The 17,627-nt window shown below is 35.0% G+C and overlaps 1 protein-coding gene across 18 annotated transcripts in view; it reads right to left on the bottom strand.

Annotated features, from left to right (window-relative positions):
- LOC115211758 (inter alpha-trypsin inhibitor, heavy chain 4) overlaps window positions 1-17,627 on the bottom strand; it is a 63,054-nt gene that overhangs the window by 11,723 nt on the left and 33,704 nt on the right. For 4 of the 18 annotated variants that reach the window (XM_029780410.2, XM_029780413.2, XM_036502854.1 and 1 more), the window contains exons 13-20: window positions 15,746-15,760; window positions 15,444-15,458; window positions 15,153-15,167; window positions 14,851-14,865; window positions 14,555-14,569; window positions 8,289-8,306; window positions 7,783-7,812; window positions 3,361-3,378 (exon numbers count right to left, since the gene is read on the bottom strand). In XM_029780410.2, coding sequence (XP_029636270.1) covers window positions 3,361-3,378; window positions 7,783-7,812; window positions 8,289-8,306; window positions 14,555-14,569; window positions 14,851-14,865; window positions 15,153-15,167; window positions 15,444-15,458; window positions 15,746-15,760 — 141 coding nt within the window. The remainder of the gene's footprint in view (window positions 1-3,360; window positions 3,379-7,782; window positions 7,813-8,288; window positions 8,307-14,554; window positions 14,570-14,850; window positions 14,866-15,152; window positions 15,168-15,443; window positions 15,459-15,745; window positions 15,761-17,627) is intronic. The other 14 variants (XM_029780412.2, XM_029780417.2, XM_036502855.1 and 11 more) reach the window with 6 other exon arrangements.

Genomic DNA, 17,627 nt, shown 5'->3' with positions numbered 1-17,627 from the left:
GTCTCGGCTTGAGTCCTGAGCTTTCCAACCATTGTTGGGATTTTTCTTTGTCTATTTCTTTTGCATTTAGTTTAATCAAGTATTTGCCATGAAGGAGGTTTTCTTGCCATCGTTTTATCATGGTCCGTTGCTGTTCTAGTTTTAGTTTGGATTTCATTTGTTTTATAGGTTTTCTTCTTCTTCTTCTTCTTCTTCTTCTTCTTCTTCTTCTTCTTCTTCTTCTTCTTCTTCTTCTTCTTCTTCTTCTTCTTCTTCTTCTTCTTCTTCTTCTTCTTCTTCTCTTCTTCTTCTCCATATTTGTTAGGTGGTATGATTTCTTGTTTGTATTTATCAGCTTCCTTAAATGCTGAGAACAGATTTTTGTTTTGCCCGTGTTTTGCCGCTATTTGTATCATATTTCTTTGCTTCTGTAGTAGATAATTTTACAGTCCTATGGTGGTTATTCTATAATAGTTTTACAGCTCTATAAAGCCTCTACCATCTTCTATACTTTGTATATATTGCCTTTCTATGTCAGATTTTGGGTGTTGCATCCCAGATCCTGTCATTATTTTTCTTGTTTTCCTGTCTATTTTGGTTAGTTCATTTAGTGTCCAGTTAAGGATATTGTAGCTGTAACTTATAACTGGGACGGCTAAAGTGTTAATAGCAATTATCTTGCTTTTAGCATTGAGCTCTGATTTTAGTATTGATCTAACTCGTCTATAGTATTCTTTTTTATCATCTCTTTCATTTGTGTGTGTTGTATCATATCTAGTTCATGGAATCCTAAATATTTGTAAGTTTGGCTTTGGTCTAATACTCTTATTTCATTGGCTTTATCTCGTGTGATGTTGCTACTCTTAACTAGTTTCCCTCTTTTCAGGATTACTTTGGCGCATTTTTCTATTCCAAATTTCATATCTATTTCTTTGGTAAATCCATGAAGTGTCTGTAGTAGTGTTTCCAGCTGTTTGTCATTTGTAGCGTATAATTTTAGGTCATCCATATATAAAAGGTGGCTGATCGTTTTGCCGTAACATTTGTATCCGCATCCAGTTCTATTTAGCATATCAGATAGAGCTGTCAGTGCCAAGCAGAAAAGGAGTGGAGAGAGCGTGTCTCCCTGGAATATTCCTCTTCTAATGAGGATGGCTTTGGTTTTCATGAGTTCCTCTTTTGTTTGGAGCTGTAGCACTGTTTGCCATTTATTCATAGTGTCCTATGTATTTTATAATTGTTGGTGCTACCTTGTTAATGGTTAGTGTTTCAAGGATCCATGTGTGGGGAATGCTATAAAACGCCTTTCGGTAGTCGATCCAGGCCATACTGAGGCCTTTCTTCTTTCTGCGGCTGTCTTCAGGCTTTATTGATCATTATTTGATCTTTACAGCCATATGAGCCCTTGCAGCATCTTTTCTGCTCTTCTGGAAACAGGTTGTTTTCCTCCAGATACTTGTTCAATCTTTGCGATATTACTGTAGTAAAGGCTTTGTACATTGTAGGGAGACAGGTTATAGGTCTGTAGTTTTCTGGTTTTGCCGTTTCATTAGATTTGGAAATTAGGATAGTTTTCCCCTTCGTCAGCCATTCAGGCATTGTCTCTGGCTCTGCCAGTATGTCGTTAAAGTTTTCAGCCAGCTTTTTGTGCATTCTCGTCAGATATTTCAACCAGAATTTGGGGATCTTGTCATGCCCATGTGCCTTCCAGTTGCTTAGTCTTTGCAGTGCCTTGGTGACCTCTTCAGTTGTTTTGGGGGTCCAAGGTTGCTCAGATTCTGAGTTTGTTGTTATAAAACTCCTGTTTTTTGGTTGTTTTTTCGCCGATCATATTTCTTTCCAGAATTCTTCCACTTCTTCTGCCGTTTGTGCTGCAGTGATGTCTATTTTATTTTTGCCAAGTTCTTGGTAGAACTTTTTGGGGTTGGAGTTGAACTGTTTGTTTTGTTCAAAGAAACGTTGACGTTTCTCGTACCGGTGGATCCTTTGTGCTTTGGCAAGCATATCTTGCTTTGGCTTTTCTTTAATCTCAGGTAAATCTGTTTCTGTGATGTTGTATTTGAACAGTATTTTTGTTTCCTTTTTGTTGCTTAGTAGTGTTGATTGTCTACTGATTTCATTAGGAATCGACAGATCTTTTCTCATTTTTTGTGTTGTTTTTGGATGTTATTTATCCACAGGTTTTGTTTGGGTGGTGGTACTCCTCTTTGGATGGGTTTGAGGGAGCATCCAGCTTCTTTTGTGACTGCAGTGGCTGCTGCGTATACTAAGTCATTTAGCTCAGTGATATCGCTATTTGCTTCTGTGGCTATTAGTTCTGTGACGGCTAGGTTTATGCTGTATATAATTGATGTTGTTGTTTTTTGTCTATTTTGATTTTTGGGAGGTATGCTCGGTGGTCCATTTTGAGATCTGTGTTTTTCAGTTCTTTGATTATTCTACTTTTTATAGTATCATAATCAATAGGCTCCCCTTCGTTGTTTCCAGGTTTTAGATTTGTATCGCTTTCTTTCCCATTGGTATGTTTGTCTGTGGTGTTTTGGTTTGGTGCTTTTTGTACATTATTATGCATCCCTATGGTCTGGGTTTGTTGTCAGCTATTTTTTGGCTCCATGCGAAGTCTTTATTTCCAATGTTTGTGGATAGATTTCGGAGCGCTGTTTTATCGAGCTCACATGTTAAACGTCCTCGGTATCTTTATTATATATATACATATATATATATATATATATATATATATATATATATATATATATATATATATATATATATATATATATATAAAATACAAAATGGGACAAGAATGCAAAATATCCGGACAGCTAGGTGATACAAAAAAGGACAACAAAACATCCAGATACACGATACAAAGAAAACAAGGACGGGAAAAACGGACAATATTGCACAATAAAAATAATAACAGGACATAGCAAACAGGAGTCTTTCGACTATGTACGGATTAGATTATGCTGGCGAGTGTGGAAATGAAGCCTTACGGTAGAGATATAGAAATTTCACAAACACAGCGGGGAATATCGATGTTGCACGGACAACAACATACTTAAGACGTTTGATAAAAAATTGTGCTTTTAAAAACAGGATGTGACAGTTTAAACTTATGAGAACGTAATTTATTAATTGTGGCTGATTTTTACATTAAAATGGTTGTTACGAATGCAATTGAAAAGCTAACTTACAGCAGAACTCAGAGTCAGCATTTATTGTTGTGATCACAAATAGAAAAGCATTTTTCTCTTGAAGTAAATAAAACAATGTTTCTAGCACTGTCTATAATTGATGTTAAAATTAAGATTGTGCTAAGTTTGTTTATATATTTTTCAGACTATTTTTACAAAGGTATATAAAAATATTTCTACCTACCGCGCATGCCGAGTTGGCCTAAAAACAAAAATATACATTAATTGAATAAAAGTATTTCGCATAAATTGTCTTATATATATATATATATATATATATATTGGACACACATACACATACACAAATATACATACGTACATATACACACACAAACGCACAGATACACGCACACACACACACACGTTAATACACATCAGGAAGACGTGTTCAAAGAATGTATTTGTTTCATGCTTAGTAAAAAAGAATTTTTAGCGTGTTGACCATAGCGCTTCACCGGAAACGTGGAATGGAAAGGTTCAAATAAGAAAAATGTAGTTTTTTTTTATCATGATTAGTTCGTCGATAACAAAAGTTGTGCATTAAGAAATGTACATCGCTGTTTAAACATATTAGGAAGTACGTAGTCAATTCTGGTTGACCAGTGCATCAATTTGAGTCTTACACGGAGAGAAAGGCAAGACAATTATTGACCTCTAATAACATGAACCATTGTATAACAGACGCACCAAACTACAAGTATTTTTGAAATTTTAATATAACCATCTGAAAATATAAATACTTGATAATATTACATACACACAAAGCATTATACATGTAAAGTGTGTTCAGGCTAAATTTGAGCGTTTGTGTGCTAGGAAAAGAAAACACAATGCAGCATCAAAAATTGAACGCATTTTGAAAAAGCGAAGAATATCAAATAGATTATCGCCAGCAGATAAGAGTTTACTGAAAGCAACCTCCCTCAGCCTCAAGACAGCCTCGGAACCCGGCGCAAGCATTTCCTTCCGTGTTCCTTACAATATCCTCGAATACTTTCATTGTCTTGCCCATGAAAACTATGGAGATTGACTGTTCACAAATACACCAAGCTGATCCCGAAGAAAAGTAGGCGTGTACAGAAATTGGGATAACAAAGGTATGAATAAAAGAGGTACTTAAGCTTCAGGAAGTGGAAGAGTTCTAGAGAAAGGTATGGAGACATAAATGCAAGTTTAATGCTGAGTTTGAAGGGATAAAACGAGATTTTATTAAGTATTTATATTTTTTGATGGTTAATACAATATTAGCAATATGAAAATATAGTTATAGTATTATATATATATATATATATATATATATATATATATATATATATATATATATATATATATAGTCGCTAATGTAGATGAAAATCTCAAAGTGTGTATTTTAAACTAGAAAATGGAATTGGAAATATTTAAATAGTTATATATTGCGTACAGAAAGACCTGAAAAAATAAATGGCATGTATATGAATAAAGAATGACATATATATATATATATATATATATATATATATATATATATATATATATATATATATATATATATATATATATATAGTTAATTTCTGAAAGGAAAGAATTTAACATTTTTTATCATAATTAACACGTCAGTAACAAAATTTGTACTTTAAAAATATACAAGGTGCGAAAGGTATTTGAGGACATACCGTTTTGGGGTCATTGCTGCATGTTTTGCTAACTCTGAATAATCTTTGTTTCAGGAAATAATAATGGTAGACCCTCAGCTTACTCAAGAAATGAAGAAGCATATTGTTATTGTGGCTATAAAGGCTGAGCATAGCGATTTAGAAATATATTTTAAAAAGTTACCAGACCTTTCGTCTACAAAGTTTGTAAGGAGCTAGAGACTGAAGATGAAATCGTATCACCAGTATAAAATCATAAAAAAACATTCTAAACGCTCTGACATCATCAGAACTCCTGAATTTATCTAGAAAGTTCAACAGACCATTGATTACAATCCCAGAAATTCCATGAAGTCGATTTCAAAAGATCTCCATGTGTCAGAAGGAACAGTCAGAAATGTTTTCCACGAAGAATTCAGATATATGTCTTATATGATGAGAAAAGTCAATTTGTCAGAAAAAGCAAAAGAAAATCACTACATCAGATCTGAAAAGCTTTTAAACAAACTGAAAAATCCAGCAGAAGAATTTATTAGGTTTTTCTCGACCGACAAAGATCAAAAAGCTAACAGAAGAAATCACAGATGGTTATGTGCAGACCATTCTGAAGTTCCAAGTGTTATGCTTACAAAATTTCCTGCAACTGTCATGGTTTTAGGAGTTGTCAGGAATGAAGGACATCTGATGCCTCCTTCCTTCTTTCCACAAGGCCTTAGAGTTAACTCTTTCGCCTACATCGAGGTCCTGGAAATAATTGTTAAGCCATGGATAGACAGTTTATGCAATGGAAGGCCATATATGTTTCAATAAGACTCTGCACTATCACACATGGCTCTAGGAACACCGGAATGGTTGGCTGGAAATTTTCATGATCACATAACCCCTAACAATTGGCCTCCTAATTCCTCAGATCTCAACCCATTGGACTATTACATGTGGATCGTTTTTGAGAGTAATGTCCTCAATGAACCAGGACCACTTTATTCGAGCATGTAGATGATTTAGATCTCATATAGATGCGGTTGTTGATGCTGAAGGTGGCTTTATTGAATAACATTATAGAAAACAATGTTTACCTATCCTCAAGTATCTTACGTATCCTGTACACCACTGTTTAAACATATTAGGACGTACATAGTCAATTCTGATGGAGAAATTCATTAATGGGAATCCTACTGGACTCCAACATATGGAAAGCAAAGAAAACTTTTGACCTCTAATAACATGTACCAGCGTTAGGCAGACGTCTGTCCCAATCTTAAAGTAGTGGGTAAAGAGTTATGATACAATGCCACGAAACCTGCTGTATAGGAATGGACATTATTTTATCTACTACAGAGGACAGAATACTGCGGCTTGTTTGCGAACTTGAAGGCAGCAAAAGGGTGCATTCTATTATTAAGCAAGTTTGTAAATTCAGAAGACAGACTGACGCTAAGTAAATAGCCCTGTGTCTGAGCTTGTGCTTAACTAAACTTAATTCAGCACACTTGTTGAGAGCAACATCCATCTCGATGTCATTGTTAAACTCATTAACCAGTTGTAGCAGCCTCTTGATTGGTCATTCTTTGCGAACAGCTTGAGATTGTTTATGCGATAAAAACCTCCCAAAAGTCGGTTTATTATCCAAAGTATTTTGTAGGCATACCCGATATTTGTCTATTAGTTTGTGTGCAGGACCAGATTTATGCAGAAATGTAATCGTGAATGGGATTCACCTTGAAGGAAGCCTTGTTTGATGTTTATGCTCGAAGTTCTCAATGATATCAGTTAGAGATATATATAAATTTTCGAGTAGTTCGCTCAAACAATTCAGACAGACGTTTGGTATACTGCCCGGGAAACGGGTTTTCCATGTATGAAACTCACTGAGAGCAAACCACAACCCTTGTATTCCAAGTCTCTCCCACCGCTGACCATCATCCCTCTCTCACACAAATTCTATCCCGTCAAATTCAATATTAAACTTTCATTTGTTGCTTCATAGACTATTTCTCTCATAATGTCTTCTTTTCCTTCTATAATCTTTTCTCTTTGATTCTCCTCAAATTTTGAGTCATTTCTAATCTGATGTTCTTTGATGTTTCATTATTCTTTTGGAGAAGGTAAGTAATGCTATATGTTAACCAGTCAGGAGTTTTACTCAGCAGCTCTCGTAATTTCATTGAACAGTCGATGTAACGTTGCTTGTGAGCACAGGAGTGATGAGGGCCGATAGAAATTTGACACGCTATCTTCACAGGGGTCTTTCCGCACATCAGCTTTCGTGAGTGTCAACCGTAAGTCTATTATTGAGATACTTTCTCTAGCTTGTTCTAATCTATAGCTGTTATTATCAATATTTTCATTATCATTCGTATAAGGAGTAGTAGTAGTAGTAATATTACACATACACACATACACGTACACACACACACATAACTACACATTCAAACTTACAGACTCAAATTTATAGAGGATGTCCGAACAAACGATGACTGTTTTTTTTTCATGTCAACTGATCTTCAAGATCAGCTTGTTACATTCGTAACCCGTTAAGCTCCTTCGTCTTCATGGAGGGGTTCGAAAATGTTGACGGGTTTACTGAGAGGAATGTACGCGCCAGGTAGGTTCCGGAGATATCTTGAGGCTGAGGTGGGAGCTTAGTGAGTCTACTTTCAGTAAATTCTTATCTGCTTGCAATAATCTAGTTGATATTATTTCCTTTCTTGAAATGTGTTTAATTTTGGATGGGCTATAAAGTTTCCTTTGTACACAAACTGTCAAATTTAACCTGAACATCCTGTGCGTGTATGATTTCTTGTGTGTATGTAATATTATAAGATTATTTAAATTTTCAGATTGTTACTACAATATCAACAATATGAACATATAGCTATAGTGTCATATTGGGTTGCTAATGTAGATTAAAATCTAGAAAAACAACTATTTTAAACTAGGAAATTCAATTGGAAATAATTTAAATAGTTACATACCGCGTGAAGGAAGTCTGGATGGATCGAGAACTAAAAAAAAATAAAGAATAATATACATATAAATCACGTGGTTATTAAAGCATATATTTCTCTGGTTTATTTATAGTTTCTGAAGGGAAATATTTTAAACATTTTCTTTCAAATAGAAATTACAATATGAGAAAGGGAATTGTAATTATTTCTTTAACATACTTAAAAATTTTGATTAAAAAAATTGTGCTTTTAATAAAAGGGTATGACAGTTTAAACTTATTAGAACGTAAGCAGTTAATTCTGGCTGATTTCTACTTTAAAACTGATGTTACAAATATTGCAATAATGAAACTGAAAAAGCTAACTTGCAGCAGAATTTAGAGTCAGCAGTTATTGTACTCTTGAAGAAAATTAAACAATGTTTCTAGAACTATCTATAATTGAGGTTAAAATTAAATTTGTACGAATTTTTGTTTATATATTTTTCATGCTATTTCTATAAAGATATATATATATAAAATATTTTTACCTACCCGTCATGCTGTAATAACCTAAAAACAACATCAATATTCATTTTATTAAATAAAAGTATTCATGTGATATATATGAATATATTAGACTCACTCACACACACACACACACACACACACACACACACACACACACACACACACAAATATACTTACATATATATATATGCTTGAGCGCTAAATCCACAAGTTTTCTTTTATTCTCACTGTTTATTTTCACTTATTCCCTTCTGTTGAAGAGCGAAGGCTTGAAACGTAAAATACTTTTTCAGTTTCATGAGCGTCAAACTAATACACTTGCTTGTCGTTCATACACCAGTCTTCGTGTTTTCTTTTTCTATAAATTTCAACTATATATATATATATATACATATATATATATATATATATATATATATATATACATATATATATATATATATATATATATATATATATATATATATATATATATATATATATATATATATATATCAGGAGTGGCTGTGTGGTAAGTAGCTTGCTAACCAGCCACATGGTTTCGGGTTCAGTCCCACTGCGTGGCATCTTGGGTAAGTGTCTTCTGCTATAGCCCCGGGCCGACCAATGCCTTGTGAGTGGATTTGGTAGACGGAAACTGAAAGAAGCCTGTCGTATATATGTATATATATATATATATATATATGCGTGTGTGTGTGTTTGTGTGTCTGTGTTCGTCCCCCTAGCATTGCTTGACAACCGATGCTGGTGTGTTTACGTCCCCGTCACTTAACGGTTCGGCAAAAGGGACCGATAGAATAAGTACTGGGCTTACAAAGAATAAGTCCCGGGGTCGATTTGCTCGACTAAAGGCGGTGCTCCAGCATGGCCGCAGTCAAATGACTGAAACAAGTAAAAGAGTAAAAGAGTAAAAGAGTATATATATTAAACATGATCTAGGCGTACCTGTTGATGAAGACTTCACCTAGCAAATTATTTTATTTGCTAAAAAATGTCAGAAACCATGGTCCAGGAGACAGATGGTAAATGTTTTTATTTTTCATTGCCTTCGAGTTTTTACCCCTAATAGTGGTTTGAACTTTAGCTACTCTATCTAGCGTGAAAGGAATCCTATGACGGATACTTCTTATGTGTGTAAATGTACACTGTATTTTTATGATTAATATATAGTCTATTGACTGAATTTTCTACACGCTAGGCCACAGTGAGTAAAAATTTCTAAAATCTTTATTACCCTGATATTATTAATTATTTATATATATATATATATATATATAGATAGATAGATAGATAAATATATGCATATATATATTCTTTTCACTATTTTGTTTCAGTCATTTGACTGCGGCCATGCTGGTGTATCGTCTTAAAGGGCTTTAGTCGAGCAAATCGAGCCCAGGACTTATTCTTAGTTGGAAAGCATGCGTTCTTACCACACGGTCACACACACACACACACACACACACACACACACACACACACACACACACACACACACACACACAAACACACACACACACACACATTAACAGACAACTCGAAGGCGTGCACAAGGCAGGCATTAGTTTCACGTTCAGTAAAATGAATTTTTGACGTCTTTATCATAGCGGTTCACCGGAAAAGTAAAAGGAAATGTCCAAAGAAGAAAAGGAACTTGTCAACAACACGTGTGCAGTTACATTGCTAATATATATATATATATATATATATATATATATATATATATATATATATATATATATATATATATATATATATATACAGATAAAGATTTCGGGGTGCAGTTGGGGACACTTAATTAGCAGTATATTACCATCTTGTAATCATTTAAACACTTTTACTTTTCAGAACCCATCCATGGCCCATACAATGATAACACACGAAAGAAAGACACACACGCATTGCTATTTATGCAGAACATATACGCATAACACAGTGATTTAGAAAATGCTATCTTTCTAAATTGGAACACAAAAGTTGGAAGGAATTGGAAGATTGTTTTTGACTGTGTCAGAAAGAAAACTTTCGGTGTGAAACACCATGGTTTATCGATGATGGTTCCTGAAAATCAATGAGGTCGATCACCAAAGACATTCAAGTGTCTTAAGTATCGGAGTGGATTATCAAAAGCGTGATACTCAAGGACATTTGATAGAAAGTGCTGTATTGTGGAGAGACATATTCATATTTGCAAATTCACAGGAAAACCTTATGGACCGTGCTAATTGGTTTAATGTCTGTATGTCTGCGAGGAAACCTCTATGGGTGTATAGGTGGCACTGAGAGTGTGGGAGTGGATGTGCGCGAATCTATCTGCATGGTTACCTATGTTTATGGAGGTGCGTGCGGTGATCCATGTGCTTGTTGCTGTGTGTGCGTGTTCGCATTTGGCATGCACGGTAAGGCGTACGCGGACACGTTTGTAAGTATACATATGTACACGCTTATATCTGTACGAATCGGTATTTGTGGATCTACGAATCTGTTGACATCAAATCATAAATCATCCCAAAGTGAATAGATAACAACCATAATCGAAGAGCGTCTATTGCTTGAGTGATGAGTGTGTGTGAGCACTGGCATTGGCCTCTCGGTAGATGTCTTTTTATACAGGGTAGAAAATGGGTAAATTTGATTTCATGTATGTATGTTTAGGTGTATGTATATATGCATAATGTATATATTTTTTACCACATAGAATACAATTATAGCCAAGGGTTTGAATGTCCAATTGTGTTTTTGTGTTTCGCTTTTCGTTTCACCCGTGTTTTTTTTTTATTGTTTTATGATTTTATTTAACGTACTTCATTATCAGTGTAAAGCATGGTATTCGATTCACTTACTTATACTTATTTTATTTTTGATTCTTTGTAAGTCACCTTATTAGGTATAAGAGAAGTGTTCTTCATTCCAACTCGAGTTTTCTCATGCAAGCGAGTAAATACACACAAACAGCAGAATGTATTCTAATCGATTTATGCGAAACGGAAATGAAAGAAGAAAGTGCTTTTGACAAGTCAACTGACGGAGCACATTTGCACCGCATGATGCACCATAACTATTTGCATAGTATCTCACCCGAGAGTAACCGATGCTTGATTGGTGGAAATGATTGTAGTAATTAATAAAGTATCTCGTGAATTCCAACTTCTTTCTCTTTCTCTGATATGTTATAAACACTAAGGCGGCGAGCTGGCAGACTCATTAGCACGCAAGGCGAAATGCTTAGCGGTATTTCGTCTGCCGCTACGTTCTGAGTTCAAATTCCGCCGAGGTCAACTTTGCCTTTCATTCTTTCGGGATCCATTAAATAAGTACCAGTTACGCACTAGGGTCGATATAATCGACTTAATCCGTTTGTCTGTCCTCGTTTGTCCTCTCTGTGTTTAGCCCCTTGTGAGTAGTAAAGAAATGCTTCGAATGTGGAGAAAGGGAGTGCGGAAGTGGCCAATGTGTCCATCGCATCGCTCATCACCTACTGCCTAACCGTCGTTCCCCGCTCTGATTCGTGGTTGAGCAAGCTGGAAAGACAGCTCTTCCGCTTCTTGTGGAAGGTCTCGAAGCCGCTTGTGAGATGCTCTATTTGCTGCCAACAACCGTTAAAAGGTGGGCTAGGGATGCTTTGGCTGATGATACGTAGGTACGCGCTGAGGTTGAGGCATCTATGGTTCTATCTGGATGGTGAACGAGTGTGGTCTCCCTGGCAAAACAGATGTTTCCCAAGTTCATTTGTTTCGGTGGACTGGATATCTGGTTCTATCGTAGATCGAAGTTGGGTACATGGTTTACGGAATGTCGTAAGGCTCTCAGGATATTCCATCTCTCGGGCAATGCCTGCAGTAGTAGTTCTACCACATTCTGTTATAGAGGGTTGGTAGATGCGAAATGTGACGATTCCTTGGATGAAACCCTAGGTCTCGATGATAGTCAGTTGGCTAGTCTGTTCCAACGTACATTCAGGCCGAAGACACTGGATAACTTCCAGAAGTCTTTGGCATGGCAATGTTACCGAGGAGCCTTATCTGTCCAGGAAAGCTTGCAAGGCATGTTGCCCCTGGCCCACTGACCTGTCCAAGATGAGGGCGGGACCGTCCCGCATGCTATTTTTCAGTGTTCGGAGGTTTCAGATGTGTGGGTTTATGCCTAACAACTATTGTCATGTACAGGAAAAGTAGAGCTATCGACTGAGTCAATAGTAAAAATTGACCCACCGGATTTCTTATCGAAAGAAGGTAAGAATAGCTTTCTCATCGTAGTAGCAGTTGCGAGAGAGGTAATTTAGAAGACGCGAGTGAAAGGGTTAATAACAGGCATTTTTATCTCTGGCCCTGGGTTGGTAAATTTCTTCACTTTCTATCTAAGAAGGAAAATAGAGCTAGAGAAAAAATGCTTGTCCCCGTAAATGTTTCAAGATCGATGGAAGAATGTCGCATGAATGTTGTGTATGGATGGGACCGCATAAATACAACGCAGGATGAACCTAAAGCATCAGTGGTGAGGCGGGACTCTTCTGGTCCAAGCATATCCCGCCTCCCCACTCCATTCTGTAACGTCTTGTTATCATTCCAACTCTTCATATTTATGTAAAATTAAAAAAATTCATCTGTGTCAGTTCATACGTTAAATCTGACCCATACCAGATTGCACTGTTCCTTCTGTGTTGTCCCCTTGTGGGAAATAAAAAATTTGCGAAATTCTTAGCGGTATTTCGCCTGTTTTTCCGTTCTGAGTTCAAATTACGCCGAGGTCGACTTTGCCTTTCATACTTTTGGGGTCGATAAATTAAGTACAAGTTGCGTACTGGGTCGATCCAATTGACTGGCCCCCTCCCACCAAATTTTGGGCCTTGTTCCTAGAGTAGAAAAGAGTATGTTATAAACTCATCCATTCGTATTTATATCCATATATTTGATGACATTATTTTGTCGAATGGATGTGTTGAGAACGAATTATTCTCACAACAAAATTTCCATTTTATAATTTTGGAACCAAATGAAGAAAACAATGATTCATTTCATGGACTTGCCGAAATTACTTTCTCTTCCAGTATGAAACTTTCAGAAGGAATTTGAACATCGATACTTCCAGACGTGAAGAAATCACAAAAAAAAGCAACGTACTTGAAAAAATTTTTGACTTGTAGAAAAATGAACAACACGTCGTAGATTGGTTGAAATTACCCAAATACAATCATAACACGAAATAACGTCTAAAATACCAACTTTTGTCAAAAATGTTCAAAGTAAATCGTGTTCTGCGTGAGACATTCCACCAGTTTACGGAGTTTGAAACTGATTAGTTAAACATTTTTTAAAAAATCTGTGAGTCAAATTGAACAGATCCGAGGGCATAAAGATTAAACTTGTTGTTGAGAAAAATATTTCCGACATGGAGGATTAGAAAACATATGAATATTGGAAAAGAAATCCCTGTAAAACGATGATTCAGATTGGTTGTCTACATGCCGACAACATGACTGGACAGTTGCATCGGAGTCTACAAAATTGTGACATTCATGAATGGTCACTTTCGACTGCGTTCGCACGCATGGGTTGATTGCTACAATTTTAAATAGACCCCTTAATCTCAGTTCAGACGACTATGTGAAGCAGTCAACCCCTGACTGTATAGGGCTGCTGCGTGAAGGCCATGTGTGTAGCTGCAGGATTTAGCTCTTTGTTATAGTACTGGAAAGAATCAGAAATGGCTGTCGGAGAATTCTTATGGCTACACCAACCCCAGTTTCGGGCATCCTGATTCTCCGATTTTAATCAAATGGATTACCGTGTATGGAAGCAGGTGAGAAAGATAACTATCTACTCTGCTTTCAACACAGAGGCCAGGCTGGGTGTCAAGACGAAGGTGTTCAAAAATCTTCTCAGGAACACAGTGAGGAACGCATGAACCAGGTTCCGGAGCCGTTGTGAGGCTTAGATGGGAGCTGAGGACGGCTCCTTTCAGTAAACACCCATTTGCTAGCCATCTTGATAAGTTTAGTTATTTAAAAATCCTTCTAATTCAGTATGGAATATTGTATTTTCTCTTCCTTGTATCCAAACTGTTAAATTTAGTCCGAACACCCTGTACGTGTATGATCTTTTGTGTTTATGTAATATTATTAGTTATCCATATTTTCAGATTGTTAATATAATAAAATCAATCTGAAAATATATACACAGCATCTTATGAATTCAATAATATGAATTAAAATCTAAAATTAATGTTTTAAACTCGAAAATAACTGATTTAAACGAGAAAAATCCATTGGAAATATATAAATAGTTACATACCCTTTGAAGGACGAACTGAAACCAAAAAAATAGAGAAGAATGATGTACATATAAATTCTGAAGCTATTATGATATACATTTTTTTGGTTTATCTATATTCATTCAAAGGAAATAATTTAATATTTTCCTCCAAATAAAATTATTAACTGCTAAAGTGAATTACTATCAAATCAATCTGAAAGTATATACACAGTATCTTATGAATTCAATAATGTGAATTAAGACTTCAAATTAATGTTTTAAACTAGAAAATGACTGTTTTAAACTGGAAAATGCAATTGGAAATAGTTACATACCTTGTGAAGGACGAACTGAAAAAGAAAATAGAGAAGAATGATGTATATATAAATTCTGAAGCTATTATGATATACATTTTTTTGGTTTATCTATAGTCGTTCAAAGGAAATAATTTAATATTTTCCTCCAAATAAAATTATTAACTGCTAAAGTGAATTACAATCAAATCAATCTGAAAATATATACACAGCATCTTATGAATTCAATAATGTGACTTAAGACCTCAACTTAATGTTTTAAACTAGAAAATGACTGTTTTAAACTGGAAAATGCAATTGGAAATATTTAAATAGTTACATACCATGTGAAGGACGAACTGAAAAAAATAGAGAAGAATGATGTATATATAAGTTTTGAAGCTATTAAGATATACATTTTTTTGGTTTATCTATATTCATTCAAAGGAAATAATTTAATATTTTCCTCCAAATAAAATTATTAACTGCTAAAGTGAATTACTATCAAATCAATCTGAAAGTATATACACAGTATCTTATGAATTCAATAATGTGAATTAAGACTTCAAATTAATGTTTTAAACTAGAAAATGACTGTTTTAAACTGGAAAATGCAATTGGAAATAGTTACATACCTTGTGAAGGACGAACTGAAAAAGAAAATAGAGAAGAATGATGTATATATAAATTCTGAAGCTATTATGATATACATTTTTTTGGTTTATCTATAGTCGTTCAAAGGAAATAATTTAATATTTTCCTCCAAATAAAATTATTAACTGCTAAAGTGAATTACAATCAAATCAATCTGAAAATATATACACAGCATCTTATGAATTCAATAATGTGACTTAAGACCTCAACTTAATGTTTTAAACTAGAAAATGACTGTTTTAAACTGGAAAATGCAATTGGAAATATTTAAATAGTTACATACCATGTGAAGGACGAACTGAAAAAAATAGAGAAGAATGATGTATATATAAGTTTTGAAGCTATTAAGATATACATTTTTTGGTTTATCTATAGTCGCTCAAAGGAAATTATTTAATATTTTCCTCCAAATAAAGTCATTATCTGCTAAAGTGAATTACTATTAAATTTCTTAATATACTTAAAACGTTCGATAAAACGCTTTCAAAAGAGTATATTACTGTTTAAAAAGTATATTACTGTTTAAAAAAAAGTATATTACTGTTTAAACATATTAGAACATACGTAGTCAAATCCAGTTGTCGAGTACAGTTCGATATCATTAATTGCTCGCCTCTGGGACTCCAACGCAAGGGCAAGAAGACAAGAAAATGATTGATCTCTAACATTCACTGCCTTTAGGCAGACGTTGACGGTTTTTACCAACATAAAAGTACTGAAGGAAAAGGATTGTTATGCTATGGAAACTCCACTATAGGAATGAACATGTATTTATGCAGTGCAGAGGTCTATATGCTGCGACTTGTGTACGAACAAGAAAACAATTATATTCTGTTGTCAAGGAAGCTTGTAGATTCGCAAGAAAAATTGATGCCAACTCTGCATTATACCTACGTGTTTATGCATTTCGTGTGGGCCAAGTTGATGCTAGTGTCTAATTTAATGGATGTTGTTTGTCTGAGCTTCTGTCCAATCCAAATTTGCTTTAGCAAACTTCTCAAGGCCAAAATCCATCCAGATATCATTGTTAAACTCTTTAACACTTATTCGCAGCCCGTCTATCTCTTGCAAACGGTTTCAGATTGTCCATGCAAAAAGAAATGGTTTATTATCCTAAGACTTTTGTAGGCATTCCGATGTTGTTCAATTGGTTTGAAAGTGGGACTAGTGCCATGCAGAGAAGTAATGAGGACATGGAGTCACTTTAATGGATGCCTCGCGTGATACTGAAGCTATTGAATGGCTTATTCCATTACTATGGTTAAGAAAAAGACGTGGTCTATTTGGGCATGCTGTTTCGTAAATTTTTGGAGATGGCAAGAAAGATCTTATATATACTCGAAGTCCATCATATATATATATATATATATATATATAAAGGACTTCGAGTATCCATCGATGTGGGACACTATCAAATGCTTTCGTGTAGTCTATCTTCGGCGTACACAGTATTTTACTTTGCTGCGGCAACTTTCTAAACTCGTTCTATTTATGGTAATTGATCTTTGCACCCATAAGAATTATTTTACTGTCTTTCTGTGCTTGTGGAAGGATAACGTTCTGTGCAAGGAAAGTGTACATTCTTTCAGTTATTATAGATTTAGGAGTCATGTAAGTGGTATTGAGACATGTCATTTGTCGGTAATTCTTCAGGAATTTTGTATCATGAGATTTTGGTAGATATTTGCTCGGGATTCTGAATGATAATTAGAGATATAGTGAAATTTTCGTGTACATCTCCCAAACAATTCAGCTAGAAGTCAGGTCGCGGGATTTTCCATTAATAAGACTTTATAAGAGCTAACCCTATCTTTTCAATTACATCCTGTGGCCCCCTTCTCACGTTCTATCCCGTCAATTTTAGCATTAAACTTTTCATTGTTATCTTCTTCCAGAACTCTTCCACGTCTTCAATTTTAAATGTCTCCTTTACATCTATCATCGTTTTACCAATTTGCCTATAAAATTTCTTCGCGTCTGTTTAGAATATTTTGCTTTGATAATAAAATTAGAATCTTTTATCATACCTTCTAAGCCGTCGGGCTTTGTAACAATATACGCTGTTTCGATAATGTGTATTTCGAATATATTAATTTTTTTACGTAGAGACACATGCCGTGTTTGTTGATAGAAATAAAAATCGGCTGTTTAAGATTTTAACTAAA

This window comes from Octopus sinensis, linkage group LG5, assembly GCF_006345805.1.
Source record: "Octopus sinensis linkage group LG5, ASM634580v1, whole genome shotgun sequence".
Classification (NCBI taxonomy): domain Eukaryota; kingdom Metazoa; phylum Mollusca; class Cephalopoda; order Octopoda; family Octopodidae; genus Octopus; species Octopus sinensis.
This window is presented reverse-complemented; position numbering and strand designations above follow the sequence as displayed.